The sequence below is a fragment of the Lepeophtheirus salmonis genome, chromosome 1, assembly GCF_016086655.4.
Source record: "Lepeophtheirus salmonis chromosome 1, UVic_Lsal_1.4, whole genome shotgun sequence".
NCBI classification, from domain to species: Eukaryota; Metazoa; Arthropoda; class Copepoda; order Siphonostomatoida; family Caligidae; genus Lepeophtheirus; species Lepeophtheirus salmonis.
Window position 1 is genome coordinate 6,132,604 of NC_052131.2, and position 15,863 is coordinate 6,148,466.

Below are 15,863 nucleotides of genomic sequence, written 5' to 3' on the forward strand. Positions count from 1 at the left end.
CTACACACTATAGAATATGTATTGTACAAGGAAGCACAACATGTGACTCAATTTTATTTTGACACTTTATTTGTAAGCGTAAGAACAGAAATACAATTAAAATAAGTAGTAAATAATAAAATGTATTATTATTTACTTCTTAAATATAAATAAAAAATAAGATTCTTCCTTCCGTCCGTTCCTCCGATTATTAATGTTATATAAATTATAACGTTCCAAGCCTGGATTGTATAACTATTAATTACTAACTCCTTTTCACAAGCATGTGGCGATCAGCGATTCGGAGTTTCTCTTCGAAGGCTCCTTACAGCCTTGAGCGTATGCGTAATATCGGGATATCCGCTCATATCGACTCTGGAAAGACGACTTTAACGGAGCGAATTCTTTATTATACGGGACGTATTGATTGTATCCATGAAGTAAAGGGTAAGGATGGAATCGGAGCCACTATGGACTCGATGGAGCTGGAGCGTGCACGCGGCATCACGATCCAATCCGCTGCAACGTTTATCCGGTGGAAGGACTACAACGTGAACATCATTGATACCCCGGGTCACGTGGATTTTACAATTGAAGTTGAGCGGTCCCTCCGTGTTTTAGATGGGGCAGTCCTTGTACTCTGCGCTGTCGGTGGAGTTCAGAGTCAAACCATGACGGTGAATCGGCAAATGAAACGCTACAGAGTCCCTTCAATCGCATTCATCAATAAATTGGATCGAACGGGGGGAGATGCTTTCAAGGTCCATTCACAACTTCGCTCCAAATTGCACAGAAATGCAGTTTTACTTCAGCTACCCATTGGAAAGGATAGTCATGTCAAAGGGGTAGTGGACATCATTAAGGATAGGGCTATTTATTTTGAAGGGCCTCTAGGAGAGGAAGTCATTTATGATTCCGTTCCATCCGACCTTGTATCTATGAGAAAAGACTATCATCACAAGCTCATTGAGCATCTTGCAGATTGCGATGATCAAACTGCAGAAATATATCTCAATGAGGAAATACCCAATATTGATGACATTCAAAGCGCCATACGCCGTGCAACTCTTGCTCAAAAGTTTACTCCGGTTTTAATGGGCACTGCTTTAAAAAATAAAGGGATTCAACCGCTTTTGGATGCTGTGATGGATTATCTTCCTAATCCGTCAGAAGTTGATAATTTTGCTATTGATAATTCTCTAACAAAAGTAAATGAAGCCACCGGTGAGTCGGAGGTTTATAAAATTAAAATGAATCCGGAACGAAGTAATAAAAATCCCTTCGTGGGTCTTGCTTTCAAATTGGAGAAGGGTAAATTTGGACAGCTGACCTACGTTCGAGTATATCAAGGATCAATTAACCGCGGAGATACTGTGTACAACACTCGTACTTGGAAGAAAACTAAATTAAGTCGATTGGTTCAAATGCATTCTGATAAAATGGAAGATATCGATCGAGTTTATGCTGGAGATATTTGTGCTCTATTTGGTGTTGACTGCAGTTCTGGAGATTCTTTTGTTGCTGATAAAGATCAGAATATATCTATGGAGTCTATATTTGTTCCAGATCCAGTCATTTCTATGTCTATTGAACCCAAAGAGAAGAAAAATTCTGATTCCTTTTCAAAAGCTGTGGGGAGATTTACCAAAGAGGATCCCACATACAGAGTAAGTCTATATTTTGCATATTCATTGACTGTGTACACAATAGTAAGATTTTTATTAGATATGGTATGACACTGATACAAAGGAAACAATGGCCTCTGGTATGGGGGAACTTCATTTGGAGATTTACGCTCAAAGAATGGAGAAGGAATATAATTGTCCAGTTAAAATGGGGAAACCAAAAGTAGCATTTCGAGAAACACTCATGGAGAAGGTTGAATTCGATTATTGGCATCGTAAACAATCAGGTGGTCGTGGAGAATATGCACGAGTCATTGGCTACCTAGAACCTCTCCCATCCAATAATAATACTAAAATATCATTTAAAGATGTCACAACAGGAACAAATGTTCCTAAGCAGTTTATTCCAGGTGTTCGGAAGGGATTTGAAAAATCATGTTTGAAGGGTCAACTTGTTGGATCTCCTGTCACTGGAGTTCAAATGGTCCTTCAAGACGGAGCACACCATATCGTAGACTCCTCGGAATGGGCATTTTTCCAAGCTTCGGAATTTGCATTTGCCCAATGTTATGAACGAGGAAAATGGCAAATTCTTGAGCCCATCATGAATGTCGAAGTTTCTGCTCCTGCTGAATTCCAAAGTTCAGTTCTTTCCATGCTCACAAAGAGAGACTCTGTCATTTTGACAACCACTTATTCAGAGGATGGATGGTGTACTTTGATTGTGGAGTCACCTCTTAATCGTATGTTTGGATTCTCAACGGAGCTAAGAACAGGAACTCAAGGTAAGGGAGAATACACAATGGAATATTCTCGATATGCTCCTGCACGACCTGAAACTCAAAATGAGATCATCAATTCATTCGAGGCAGAAAATGCCAAAAGTGATTCAAGTCTGGCTTCCAAAAAGAAAAAGAAAAACTGATATGATGTATTAATTAACCATTATAACGTTATTACGCATAAATTCATTCTTAAATTGTTTTAGAATATATTGATGTATTTTACATGTTCAGGAAGTCTCATTTTGACTCTGTTGGAATACTTGATCTCTTATCCACTCCTTAATTATGGAAAATATATCAATATTAAATGTTTTGTTGTTGTGCTGTAGAATTATCTTAAGTTATCATAATTACCTTTGATGAAATTAAGTTCAAAAACCTTTTACATCTTGATGGATATACTATATTTCCTGACTTACGTCTAACTTTTTTTATTTTTTTTTTGTCAGAGAATACGACCTTAAGTGAAGTGACAATGTTGTAACTTGTAGTGCAGCATGATTTATTCATATAAAAGCTGATAATATGACTGTAATCCTATCTCACTCTAATAAATAATCTATAGTTTACCGCGAACCTTTGCATAAAATAATTACAGCATACACAAATGAGTCCTTTTCTGAATTGTGTTGATGGTATTTGTAAAGTTATTCATTCTTTCATAATTTGCCGCCCTATAAAAATCCCTCTCAGAAAAGGCAGATGTACCCGTGACCCATTCCCATTCTATATATTATTAAATTTGAATAATTCTTTACTATTTAAAAAAATAAAACAATTAGTGGATACATTAATAAATTAAAAAAGAACAAAAACTTAAACAATTTGCTATTCAAATAACATATGTATAATATTTAATCGCTCAATAGAATGAGTATTTCCTATATTATTAATTATATCTATGTACATAAGTATGTATTAACTTGAAAATGGCTTAAGCACCAAACTTCATAACATCCTTTAATTTCTTCAAATCATATGATATTGTTTCACTATTAACACTGTTCCTGTTGCTTCGGTGTAGTAGTTTAATGGCATTTTCATATTCTTCATAAGTAAATACCGAACCCTTTTCAACAATACTGTTCATAATTTCCTAAAACATTTTTTATATTTTTAAAATGAAAATATTTCATATGAACATAAACTATTTTATAATAATTACCTCGGAGGTTTTATCCAATAATTCCAAATATTGTTTGGCGTGTTCCAAAGCAACTTCCCCATGTCCAGCAATGTTACAAGATAGAATATACTGTAAGGTAAATAAGTTCCGACTCATTTTCTTAATACCGTTAGAATTGATTCTTTTAATATGTTCAACGGAACTAATCAAAATCGATCCAATAAGGAATAGGAGTCCCTCAAATACATATCTTGATTTTATATTCCCCATAAGTGGTTTTACAATATCCTCAGTCGAAGTCAAATCCTTTGCTAAACGAATGATTTCCGAACTAGGATCAGTAGATTCCGGACCACCTTGGAATTGAGTACCTGCATTAGAACCGAACCATATGGGAGATAGGAAATAGATGCAGTGGATACGGACTTCTATATGCAAAACTAAGAGGCAAGTGCGTGAGAGATCACCAAAGTCTTTCGTTATTGTGTTGAGCTTTTGAATCGACTTTTCAGATATTGAATAAGAAGAGTACAAGTTTGCCTTATTTAATTCATTACAGATCCCAGATATGTTCTCTGAAAACCATTCAAGACTTTCACTCAACATGGCTAAATGTTTAAATTTACTGGGATCAGATATAATTTCGTTTTGTGTGACATTGGATTTTCCAAGTTTTTGTCTAAATAAAATTAATTCTTCTTTAGACATTAATTCCACATCTTTTAGAGAGCCTAAGTCTATGGGTTGATTTTTATTCCAAACAGGAAACGATGTCATTAGTTGAGACAAATCTTTATCATTAGCAAGAAGTGCAGAAGTAACTAAATTACCGTCAACTCGAACTAACGCATCGAAAGCAGCCTGGCAAATCTCTTTATATTGAATCATTATCTTGCAAATATTATTAAAGAAGTGGTGTCCATATAGGAACAATGTATTCATGTACTTGTAAAGCTTGTCGACCGATTTTTTAATTACTATAGCACTGACTAAGATAGGTTTTGAACTCTCAAGACTTTTTAGAGTATCGATATTGTTCTCAAACTCCCATATATCCAACGCATTAGATGCAGTATTTAAATCATCCATATTGTCAAAGTTAATTTGAAAGAGAAAAACATCTTTGACAAAGTCAGTTAGGAAAGTATAAAGTGTGCAATGTTCTCCCGAATCGTATTTCAATGATTTTTCAATTTCATTAATAAATTCCATTAGTGAAGCATAGATGATTGTAATATTGTGGGGATTGGGCGCACAAACTAACATGTTCTTCCCATTACTGTCCTGAAATTAAAATAATTTCAATTCAAAACATTTTTGAACTAAATTAAATATTTCATTCCGGCAAAATACACAATATACAGTCGTATCCAAAAGTGTTGGGACCCTCTAATTTTCTAATATATAAAACTGCGGCTCATGAGAGGGACTTTGTGAAAAAATAAATGAACAGCCCTTTTTTTTTAAAAATCACTTTTTTAAGAAATTAAAACAAGGACCCTTTCTTAGGCGGCTTTTTCAATAAATGGTATGCATATTTCGTCAAACGACTTTTTAGCAACTTATAACTTATAAAATTAATTTTTTCTTAAAACGGATCTTTTTTTGAAGAAATTTCTTATCAATGTATAATTTTTAATTAAAAAAAAAATATCCATCCAGTACGGGACCATAGTCAAGAGCGAGGGGTAGGGCAAGTGCTAAAACCAACCCTGCGAGCCATACACTAATGTTAAAATATACTTTTTCTACTGATGATGGTTAAATATAATGGAAGAGTAACTAATATCATAGGTATGACTTGGGTTTTTATGGGTATTTCAAAGTATTGGGATAATTATTGATCTAAAAATGTATTCTAAAGCGTTTTTTTCTTTTCTTTTTAACTACAGTTTATAAATGTTTTTTTAAACATTAATTATCACATTCTTCGCATTTTATTATTAGTATACTTTACCAATATTAATCATCGATACAAAATCTCTCAAAACCTACATACAGAGGTGGACAAAAGTATTTACACAAGTTTTGTTTTAGATGTACGTCTTTATTGCGTCCTTTCTTTTAATGATTATTGTTGTTTCTAAGTAGCTGCAACAACTATAAATAATATTTATTGCAACCTTTTAGCTCTCAATCTTAAAAATGACCTTCCAAGAGCAGCAATGCGAAGTGATCCAAGATTTGTATTTTGCCGGCAACGCTCCAAAGGATATCATCCGCGTTACAAAGTACAATAAGACAAGGGTGTACAATGTAGTGAAACGGCTAAAAGATGGTAGGGCCATCCAGCATGCTCCATGCGGCCTGAAGAGGTCCATCATGGCAAACCCAGCCGTCAATATTTCAATGCACGCAAACAGGGGGAGTTTGAGCAGGAGAACCATGGGCCCTGAGGTCAAGGAGGGCTTAAATCTTTCCTCGTAGGTCAAAGGTCGCCGACACCTCCTTACAGAGAAGATGAAGCAATTCAGGGTGGAGAGAGGGATATAATTGCTTCTTCAAATAGCTGTTCTGTCCTGGCTGGCCTCTCAATATCCTCCGAACATCTAAGTTATGTGGATTTAGAACTCTACTCCAGCTCACGTGTCTAAGAAGTCAATTGTATTCTTGGAAAAGTATTTTGACGAAGTTGTCATGGCGGAAAAGTGGCCTTCCAACAGCCCAGATCTCAACCCCTGTTATCACTAGTTGTGGTTTGAGCGTGAGGAGGAAGGTTAATAAGACTCCTCATCTCTTCTCCCTAAAGCGCCCCATTAAGTAAAACGTGCCCCCTTTACTACGGTCAAGGTCATCCGCGCGTATTTGGCCTTCCATTTCCGCCTGGATTCTGTATTTGAAGCAAATGGTAACCACATCGAGTAAAAAAATGTATAGAATTAGATGTTGCAAATTATTATTGTAAAAGAACTATGCTCAATAAAGAAATGTATAAATTATGGATCTTTAAAGCGTAGTGTAAATACTTCTGCCCACCTCCGTATATACCCTCAAAAAACGTAAACTATCAAAATATAAATGGTATAGTGAACTCAATTATTCATATTTTTTATATATTATTATAAGGGGAAAAAAAAAATTATAAATCAGATTTTTTATGAACACTATCTTACTTAAGTTAGAGCTGAAGTTTTATGTTAAAAAAATTAGTCAATACTTTCGAACATGACTCAAGTCTAACACTGATAACATACTTAAAATTGGTCAGCAGATAAATTAGGAAATACATAGATGACTCGTAACTGCATCTTTTTAAAGATGCGGAATTTTAAATAATTCTCTTGATAGATTTAAATGTTCCTATCATTGTGTTGAATTGAAAGGAAGGATTAAATAATATATAAGTTTGTCTTACATTTCTTTGCTCCCGAAGATAATCATTCAAACCTAACGCTGTAGACGAATTACCAAACTTGAATAGGGATGACTTCTTCACTCGTTGATTTTTTTTCCTCAAAAAGTGATAATTGACACCCCCTCCTCCCAAAGGCTCAGTTGAAAAATGTACTTTGCCTTGACTTGTACAATGATCACTATTATCCTTGTCTTTAAATACCAAATAGTCTGTTAAAAGCATCTGAATTGTTGACTGTACACTAGTCCATACATCGATTGTATCTACTTTAGACATCCTAATATTGTTCCTATTTGAGGCCTTTATAGAAGCTATTGAGAGCAAGCGATATCCATCGACAACTAAGTAAAATTGTTCAATCATTGCATTAAAGAGTTCTGAAAAAAGGTAATTATCCTCTTGGAGGGAAACATTATGCTCGAATAGATATTTGGTTGTCCTACGAACAATAGATTGCAATTCGTTGCAAATTTCCAATCTCAGTTGCTGGTAAATAAAATGCAATTTTAATCAAAGCCCCCATGTAATGTTGTTAATATTCACCCACTTCTATTGCCCTTGGTAACAAATTTAGTTGCGATAAGCACTCTACATTAATTATTAAAGCATTAGCTGGACCAAACACTAAACTGGCTTTAAGAGGATTCTCCAACATTTGCATCCACTCCTCTTCCTCTGATACTGATAAAAGCCGACCACTTCAAATAACAACAAATCATTAGGAGATGTCTCAAATACTTATCCTATTAGATACTTCAATAGAGAGTTTGAATGATCCATCAACGATTTCCACGTCTTGGATTGATCTGCAGAGCGTTTAAAGGAAGGCTCCTGATGCGGTTTATTTTGTGAGCTCCTGTTACTAGAATTAAATAAGGAACGTTGAAAGTGATTGTCATCACGAACTGAAGTATGTCTACGCAATTTCAAAATATTAAAAGTTGACTCCACATGAAGTTGATGCAACATATCATCCAGCAATATCTTATACAACACCTAAAAGTATTTCTAACGTGAGTCCCCCCTAATACAATATCAATTATATGTACAAATAATTACTTCTTTTTTAGCTAATAAGTGCGCCCTTAATTCTGTTAGTCCTTCAACATTCTTCAATTCATTTTCTAAGCTGTTAAGGTGTTGTACAATGGATTTGGTGGCTTCGATAAACTTTTTCTGCGATATGAGTAATTCAATTTGATCGGGACATTCCTTAATGGTCTCACTGAAAAATAATAAGGTTAAATATCAATATTGAATATATTATATTCTATACATGCTAAATATATTACATTTTTTCAAGCAATAACAAAACGTGTTTCTGCTCAAAGCCATCCAACCAAAGCCGTTTTAATTCATCCCTTTTGTAGTGTAGGAGTTGACGACAGGCAATCAATTCGGACTTCACTTTCCGCATATTCCGTCTTGCCACTCCAATTTGACGGGAAACAGTGGCATAGGATTTCGTTACTAATGTTAGATCCACACGATTATGGATAACTAAATCTTCCAAACAATTGTCAGAGTCTCTAAAACGGGACTCGAGTCTATTTTTCTCCTCTTCACGCTCCTCACCAGAATCCGAGGCAGCCGAGAGGGAATGAATTAAACACATCAATGTTGATCCAACACGCGTCTCGACCATCTTTACCCAAGTATGTACATACACAGGAACTAAATATATCCAATTTATCTACCTAAATACTAGCTAGAGTCCTTTTTTTAAATTAAAAACACCTCCTTGAACCTTGATATAGTTAACAGTGCTCTGTCGACGATCTCTAGCTTCATGTTTTTTTACTTCATGACGTCAGACATATCATTATAATATGTATGTGCGTAGGGGAGACCAAAACTAGTTGTTCAATCAAAAAAAAAAAAAAAAGGTATATATATTGATTATCTTTAGGGTATTTAAATTTATTATTATATGTTTTATCTTAGAGATGGATGATAACTTCAGTTCACTTACTATTAGTCTCACATGAGTCAATGCTCCATTTTTGCGATAATCTATATGCACTGGGGCTAATTTTATTGAAAGGAATTTGCAGCTTTCAAAGTTCCCTTTTAAAGTTTATCAAGTTGTGAACTATGTACTATTTTTTAGCGTTAAAATTATAAAAACATAATTTAAACAAGTGATATTCGAGGAAATGCGTTTATTCAAATAGATATTCTAGGACTCGTATCAATAGAACTCTTGCTCAGTTTTCCCTACAAAAAAAAAATGTTAAAATATCAAGATTTAATTTTTTAGACTCTATCAACCTTACCTCCTTAAGAAAAAAGAACCAAAATTAACTGGTAGTAGGTCAATATTGTCAATAAAGACAATTGGACGATAGAGCGTTTTCATGTGACGTCAGCATTGTTGATGTCTACCATTTTGAGGACCTAGGAATAAAATCTTTTTATTCTTATTAATAAGAATTCTACTCCAAATCCAAGAAGGATTTACACTGACAACTCCCGAGCAAGCCCTCATAGTTCATCTTTGTCGTTCATGAGCACATGCACTAGTTACTACTTTATACTCATTTTTTCTGTCTTCCATAATTAAATAAAAATGACAACAGCTATGGAAAATAAAAAAATAATTTGTAAATTGTCATGTTTATCATAAAAAAGGTTGAATAACACAGTAAAGATCTGATGGATTTTCTACGTTATACGTCTCTTCTAATAATCATAATCAAAAGTTTTAATATATCTCGATATCTTTTTAAATATAAGAAAGGAATTATATGCATCAGTATTTTGAAACTTTCTATTTGGAGTATGTCGTTGATATTACTTTGATAAGATTTAGGATCCTTCTGTTTGATTTTCAATATTGAAATAACATATATATTAAAAATTATAAACAATTAACATATTAAAGTATTTCATTTTGATATTTGTACTATATTTCAGTGTATTTAAGTAATTTTCCCGAAAATCCAGTCTGAAATATTTATTATAAGTTCATGAAGATTTGTAGATACACCTTCGAAAAACTTAAATTCTTAAATTCATCTTATAATATATATAAACTACTAAGACTAATCGTTTTGACAATTTTGTGTCATGGTATTATGTATAAATCTGAATTGAAGTTTCTTTGTGATGTATGGGTCGAAAAGTTAGTTTTAGTATCTATTTTAATTAAAAAATGTTCTTATTTAAGTATTAGTACTAGCAATGATGTAGACAGAAATTACTTTGATGTCGATTCTCAACAATTATTGAATAGTTGGAAAGTATATAGTCCCAGAGCCTGCTACGGTAGATTTCACCCCATAACTTATGGGGTGAAATCTTCCGGGCCATAAGGTACAGAAGGTTTGACCCTTGAAATTACTTATGTCACATGGAAGATTGATTTTTTTAATCAGCCTGACCCCCTGAAAATAGCTTCCGGACGATTTTTTAACAAGAATGTACATGGACTAAACTTGCACCAATTAATAGTACTATGTCTGGACATCATAAAAAATCAAGATTGACAACAAATTTATGTCCAGGAAAATTGAATCAGACCTCTCCAAAAAGCAATATGTTGATAATGTTTTATCAGAACATAATAAAAATCCCAATGTCAGCGATATATAAGCATAACTCAGCACCACTTGGCGATACAGTCTCCAAATCACTGCCTGCCTTCATGATTTCGGGCTTATGTATCGTCATTCAATGGAAAGGGAAAAATAAGACCACTAAAGTTCCTCCAGAAAAACTAAGAAGCACAGTCAGCTTGAATCAGACGGAGTCAGAATCCACTATTGCTGCTGTTGAAAAGTTGGCGAGTGAGATGTACAGAAAGAAGAAAACGACATATCTAAATGAAGTGTGGTTCCACTTGTTTTTGAACAAGTACAAACAAAAGAAAGCTGAGGACTGATTCATATATTTTTAAAAGTTGAATGGCAGTCCTTTACCACCATGTTTAAGATCACCAATGTGTAAAATACCCAGAGTTACAGATGTAAAGAAAAAATCACATAATATTGCCGTTACAGATGTTACATTTTTGCGTTAGGGATGTTACACATCTGAAATAGGCAAAAAATACCATCCTAAATAGGGCTTTATCCACATAACTTCAGTGGCCCATTTAAAGGGTCACACCGGTTTGAGGGCCGACTCTTGTTTAGTTATATTGCTTAGTTAAGGAATATTGCTTGTCAGCCAAACAAAGAGAACGCAGTCCTCTGCTGAAAACTGCGAACTGTTCAGTTGGTGAAGAAAGTTATGAAGAGTTATGGGAACATATCTAATGAGTAATGAATGCCTATCTTTTCTTTCTTTCCTGCAGAATCACACAGTTCTATCACACACCCAACTATCAACCAAATACATATTTCTCCACACATTAACATACTCTCACTTGATCCGTCCCCATGACACAACCTCGACATGATGCACTCCCTATGTGCCATGAAGGGTGGGTACATCTTCCTACTTGCCCTTCAACTTCTGTTTGTCTGTGAAGCTCTTAATATAATCAGGAGTCACCTCTTATGGTGATGCTTGGACATATCTTTGCAACGGCTCTGGTAAAATCGGAAGCAGTGTGGACAATTATCTGTCGGCTGAACACGGCCGTTCTGATAGCCTGTTTTTATTTTATTATAGCCATTATATTTATTACTGAAAATATGGTGAGATTGGGATTGCTATAATGTCCTGATAAAGCAAAATCAACCTATTGTTTTAATTTAGGTTTGGGGGTAGTGATACTTTTTGGAGGGGTTTGTTTTCAGTCTTAGTTCTTTTATGATGCCCTGACATAGTACTGTACATTGGTGCAAGATTTGTGTATGTAGCTTATGATTATAAAAACTGTCCAGAGGCTATTTTCAAGCACGTCAGCCTGACAAAAACAAATCAATGTTCCATGTGAGGTAAGTAATTTCAGGGGGGTCAAACCTTCTATACCTTATGTGGTGAAATCTTCCATGGACGTCTCGAGCATCTGGACAACAGACAAGAAAACGGGGGCTCCAATGGATGGCTTAAAAGAAGTTAACAAATATGTTCGTTTTTAATAAAAATACACAATGTTTTTCAATACACATTGTATGAGTTAAAATCTATAAATATTTATTCATAATAGGACAGATAAAAATAATTCAAAACGAAATAAGCTGCAATATATCACCAATATAATTTACATAAATTATTTGAAAAATAGATGCCTACATCAAAAAAATTAATTAAATTAAACATTTTCAAATTAAAGTTTGGCAACCTTTCTAGATTTTAACTTGTTTTCCTAAGATCTTTTTTCTGCTTTCCTGTCTGATATTGTCATTAAGTTGAGAAACCAAAGTTTTGTACATCACGTTGAAGAGGATTTGTGAAATCTTGCCAAGAATGCTTGCCCATTTGTAGCCTTGATCACACACAGTATCAACTATTGTCTCGATTGTAGTTTCTGAGCTATCAAGCATTTTTTCATGGAATATATATACGAAAGAAACTCTTGGTTTGTTTAGTAGGCAGTTCTTTTCTTCTGGCTGCCAGGTGATGAAGGGGAACAGAGAGGGAGCATAGAGGCATCTGAGAAATAATATATATGTTGAAGCCAAAATACCTCATCTGCTCATGATGTCATGAACCTGTTGAGGCTAATTTCTTCTTCATTAGATTCTACCACAACTCTAATACCAGTGTCAAGTGGAGAATCGTCAACAGCTAAAAATGATCTGCATGACATACATTTGACTTTCTTCTTGAGAGAGTATGCAAGATATCCCGCTGCAACAAAAAATAATGTATTGCTTTCTCCTGTAGTGGACATTGTTTCAAGATCTGAAGGCTGACAATCTGTAAAAATGGTATCCGATTTTGTTACGTCAGGATCTACCAACACATCTTTGACCTCTGATATGGTCATGCTATTAAATTTCATGAGAGATTTGATCCTGATCTTCTTTTCTGCCTCATGAATTTGTCGAACACTAATATAAAAGTTTAATCTGTCTATACCAGTCAAACTTTTCTTCGATCTTATCAGACTGGAACATTACAAGCAAGATGTATACGAAATTATCCTTTTATTTGATCAGTAAAGGCTCGGCAAGATCTGCTACAGCTAGACATGTGTGTTTACTTGCAAGAAAAGTTTTTGCAGTCAGAGAAAGTCTGCAAACTCCTTGAGGAAGGACAATCCAAGCTGGTTTTCTTTAGTGACCGGTGTTCTGGTTGCATCTCTTTTCTTCTGTCCAACCGTTGAAGTTTTTACACTTAAAACGCTCCATATAGTCCAGACAAACTCAGCTAACTCGGATATGTCATTGAAATCTGGTCTTTTATCTGCGTAGAATTTGAGAGCTCCAATGGTGGACTCATGAAAAATAGCATCTGCTGACTTCACGTTTGTCTTCTCAAGAGCTGTTGGATGGGTGGCTTTGAGAGAGAGCTTGTGTGATTGCTTTACTTTAAATGTTGACTCTTTCTGGTGGATTTCTTTGATATGAGCAAAGTTAGGGTGTAATGATGATTTAACTCCAAGACGGTTCAGGGGAATGCTGAAGTATTCTTGCATTTTGAAGCAGTTATAAATATTTTTTAAATTGTGTACAGGGTCGAAGATGATATGAACTTTTCTATTGATGTTGTATGGGTGAGTAATTGAATTCTGGAGCTCATCACCACAAAGAAAATCAGCGAAGAACTTCCTGTTGACTGAGTGGTTATCAATTAATACGGTCACAACGATCAATCCGATTTGATAGAGGGTTTTCATAATTAGAGTATATTTGATGTAGAGGAATTCAGCGTTTAATTTGAAAACTAGTATAAGTGCTACCACATCCATATTGTTTCCTCGAATGGATTTGATCATAAATTTAAGGACCGTTTTAATTGTTTGGCTGTTCTCGCAGCTCAAGAACTTACCTCTAACAAACTCAACTCTTTCTGCGGAGTAGACCTCATCAATTATAAGATTGACATTACGCTCTCTGCTGTTAAAGTATTTTTCTCTTGTTCCAAGATGTTTAACTACGGATGACAGTAGTCCAGTTTCTACGGTAATTGCAGTAGACAGAGTTTTACGATACTTGGGACATGGAACTGTAAGGTAATTTTACTTAAAGATTTGATCATAGAAGGCCGTACCAACATTTTGCCACAGAAGACAAACAGAGAGAAGTGAAGGTGAAAATCTCCATCTATTGGGTTTCTTGAGGAGTAATGTTATCTGTTCTACAATGAAGGAAAATTTTGAAGAATGAATTGGATCCAAATCTGGGGATGCAAGTATTTTGTTCAATAAGCCCATGATGAATTCATAAGTCTCTTCATTATTTAAAAACTGTTTTGATCCTAAATACGCACCAATGTTGATTTCTTCAATTACTGATTTTACGAAAAATTAGCCTTTGTAGTAAGACAGTGGGAGACTGAACTATTGCTTAGCGTATTATGCCCATGAAAAATTAGAAATGTAAGGTCTTCTTGGATTTCTAGGTTAGCCTTAATATCAAGGCCCCTACCTTCAGTCGCTTCCGGCTTAACAAGGGCCAATTTGGGCGATTTAATTAGTATAAATCCCGACGGCAATGTTTCGAGTGACAACTCATCACACAGCTCGTTAACAGTTAGCGCCTCTTCTTCCCCAAACATTTTAAGCTCCAAGGCTTCCTGCCGCTCGTTTAAGAGCTGGAGTTGTAGGTCACTAGTGGATACTTGGTCGGGTCTATGAATATATTTTTGGGAGTGCCGTCATAACCTTGGCGGCATTTGGGGGCACAGTACTTCCATACCATCACCTTAAACTTAACAGCCACGATAGGAATCCTGAATCTATAAGTATAGTATCTTAGCTTTTTTTCACTACTGAAAACAATGACTCATCTATTTTAAAAGCCATTTTGGAGCCGGCGCGATTTTTTATTCATCTGCATGTAGTCCAGATAGCTTTAGATGCCCATTAATCTTCTGGGGTAAGCTCCCAGACTAATAGCATTGTCGATTTTGTCACCATTTTCTAAATTTGTCTTCGTTTCGTCACATCTCGTCTCATCTTATTTAATTTAATATTTTTTTAATTGTTGTACACATATATTATAGACAGTGTAACTATGTATAGGTATATTATTTAGTTAAATGTGTTTGTTTTTTATACTTACTGTCTGATGAAATCGTATCTTCTGCTAGAACATACCTAGGAATATAGCTTTGGGTACTGAGGTACTAATTTTCTGTAGAAAATTGTATTACGAGGTTGGTCTAAAAATTTTTTGACCTATTAAAGATACAAGATATTTTTTTCTTAATTTTATTTTCAACACTCTCCTTAAAACTCTACTTATCCCTGGTATGCTCCCATCTCTGTAACTCATCCAAATAGTACTCGAGGTATTTCTCTGCAAATACCTTGTTCTCGATACACTTTTTGCTTTTGTCTCAATTATTCCGCGTTGGATTCACTTAGACGTGTCAAATTTTAACACAACAAGGATTTATATACCTGCTATTGTTTAAATTTATCAAAAGGTTACACTTAAATAAGAGGATACATATCGTTTCGTTATCCACTGAATTACTACATTTTGGTGGCAAATTGAGAAGAGTGCTTACAATGTCCACCACCCGAATATTGATGCCCTGAAGAACTCCGTTCATCAGCAGTGGAGGATCATAAAAAAGGACTACGTTAAGAATATGTACAAGGGGTTCCAGAGGTACTTACAGGATGTCATTGAGGCTGATGGTGGCCAGATTCATAGTTAATGTGCATTGTTATTGTAAAATAAATGTGTTTTGGCAGCTATTTATTTATATGTTGTAAATTACAACTTATAATAGTCTCTTCTTACCACTACTTATTTATGCACTGATATAACGTTAATTTGTTGAACTCAAATTAAATTTAGTTAAGCTGTACATGATTTTGAAGTAAAACTGGACTGTTAATAAATACTAATTATGTAATTAACATAGAAGAGGTTTTGTAATTTTTCCCTGCATATTCCTTTTTGCATAAGTAAACAATAATAAAC

At 34.7% G+C, this 15,863-nt stretch overlaps 2 protein-coding genes across 2 annotated transcripts; one reads left to right on the forward strand and one right to left on the reverse strand.

The window, feature by feature from the left end:
* The first annotated feature begins 6 nt into the window (after positions 1 to 6).
* Positions 7 to 2,965, forward strand: mEFG1 (mitochondrial translation elongation factor G 1). The gene is made up of 2 exons (XM_040709560.2): positions 7 to 1,646; positions 1,705 to 2,965. The coding sequence occupies exons 1-2, from the start codon at positions 264 to 266 to the stop codon at positions 2,527 to 2,529; spliced, it is 2,208 nt and encodes a 735-aa protein (XP_040565494.1). The 5' UTR covers positions 7 to 263; the 3' UTR covers positions 2,530 to 2,965.
* Positions 2,966 to 3,125: 160 nt separating this feature from the next.
* Positions 3,126 to 8,725, reverse strand: Sec8 (Secretory 8). Its single transcript, XM_040709557.2, has 7 exons — positions 8,163 to 8,725; positions 7,930 to 8,095; positions 7,625 to 7,866; positions 7,418 to 7,568; positions 6,871 to 7,356; positions 3,555 to 4,799; positions 3,126 to 3,485 (listed from the first exon to the last, which is right to left on the reverse strand). The coding sequence occupies exons 1-7, from the start codon at positions 8,513 to 8,515 to the stop codon at positions 3,324 to 3,326; spliced, it is 2,805 nt and encodes a 934-aa protein (XP_040565491.1). The 5' UTR covers positions 8,516 to 8,725; the 3' UTR covers positions 3,126 to 3,323.
* Positions 8,726 to 15,863: the final 7,138 nt, after the last annotated feature.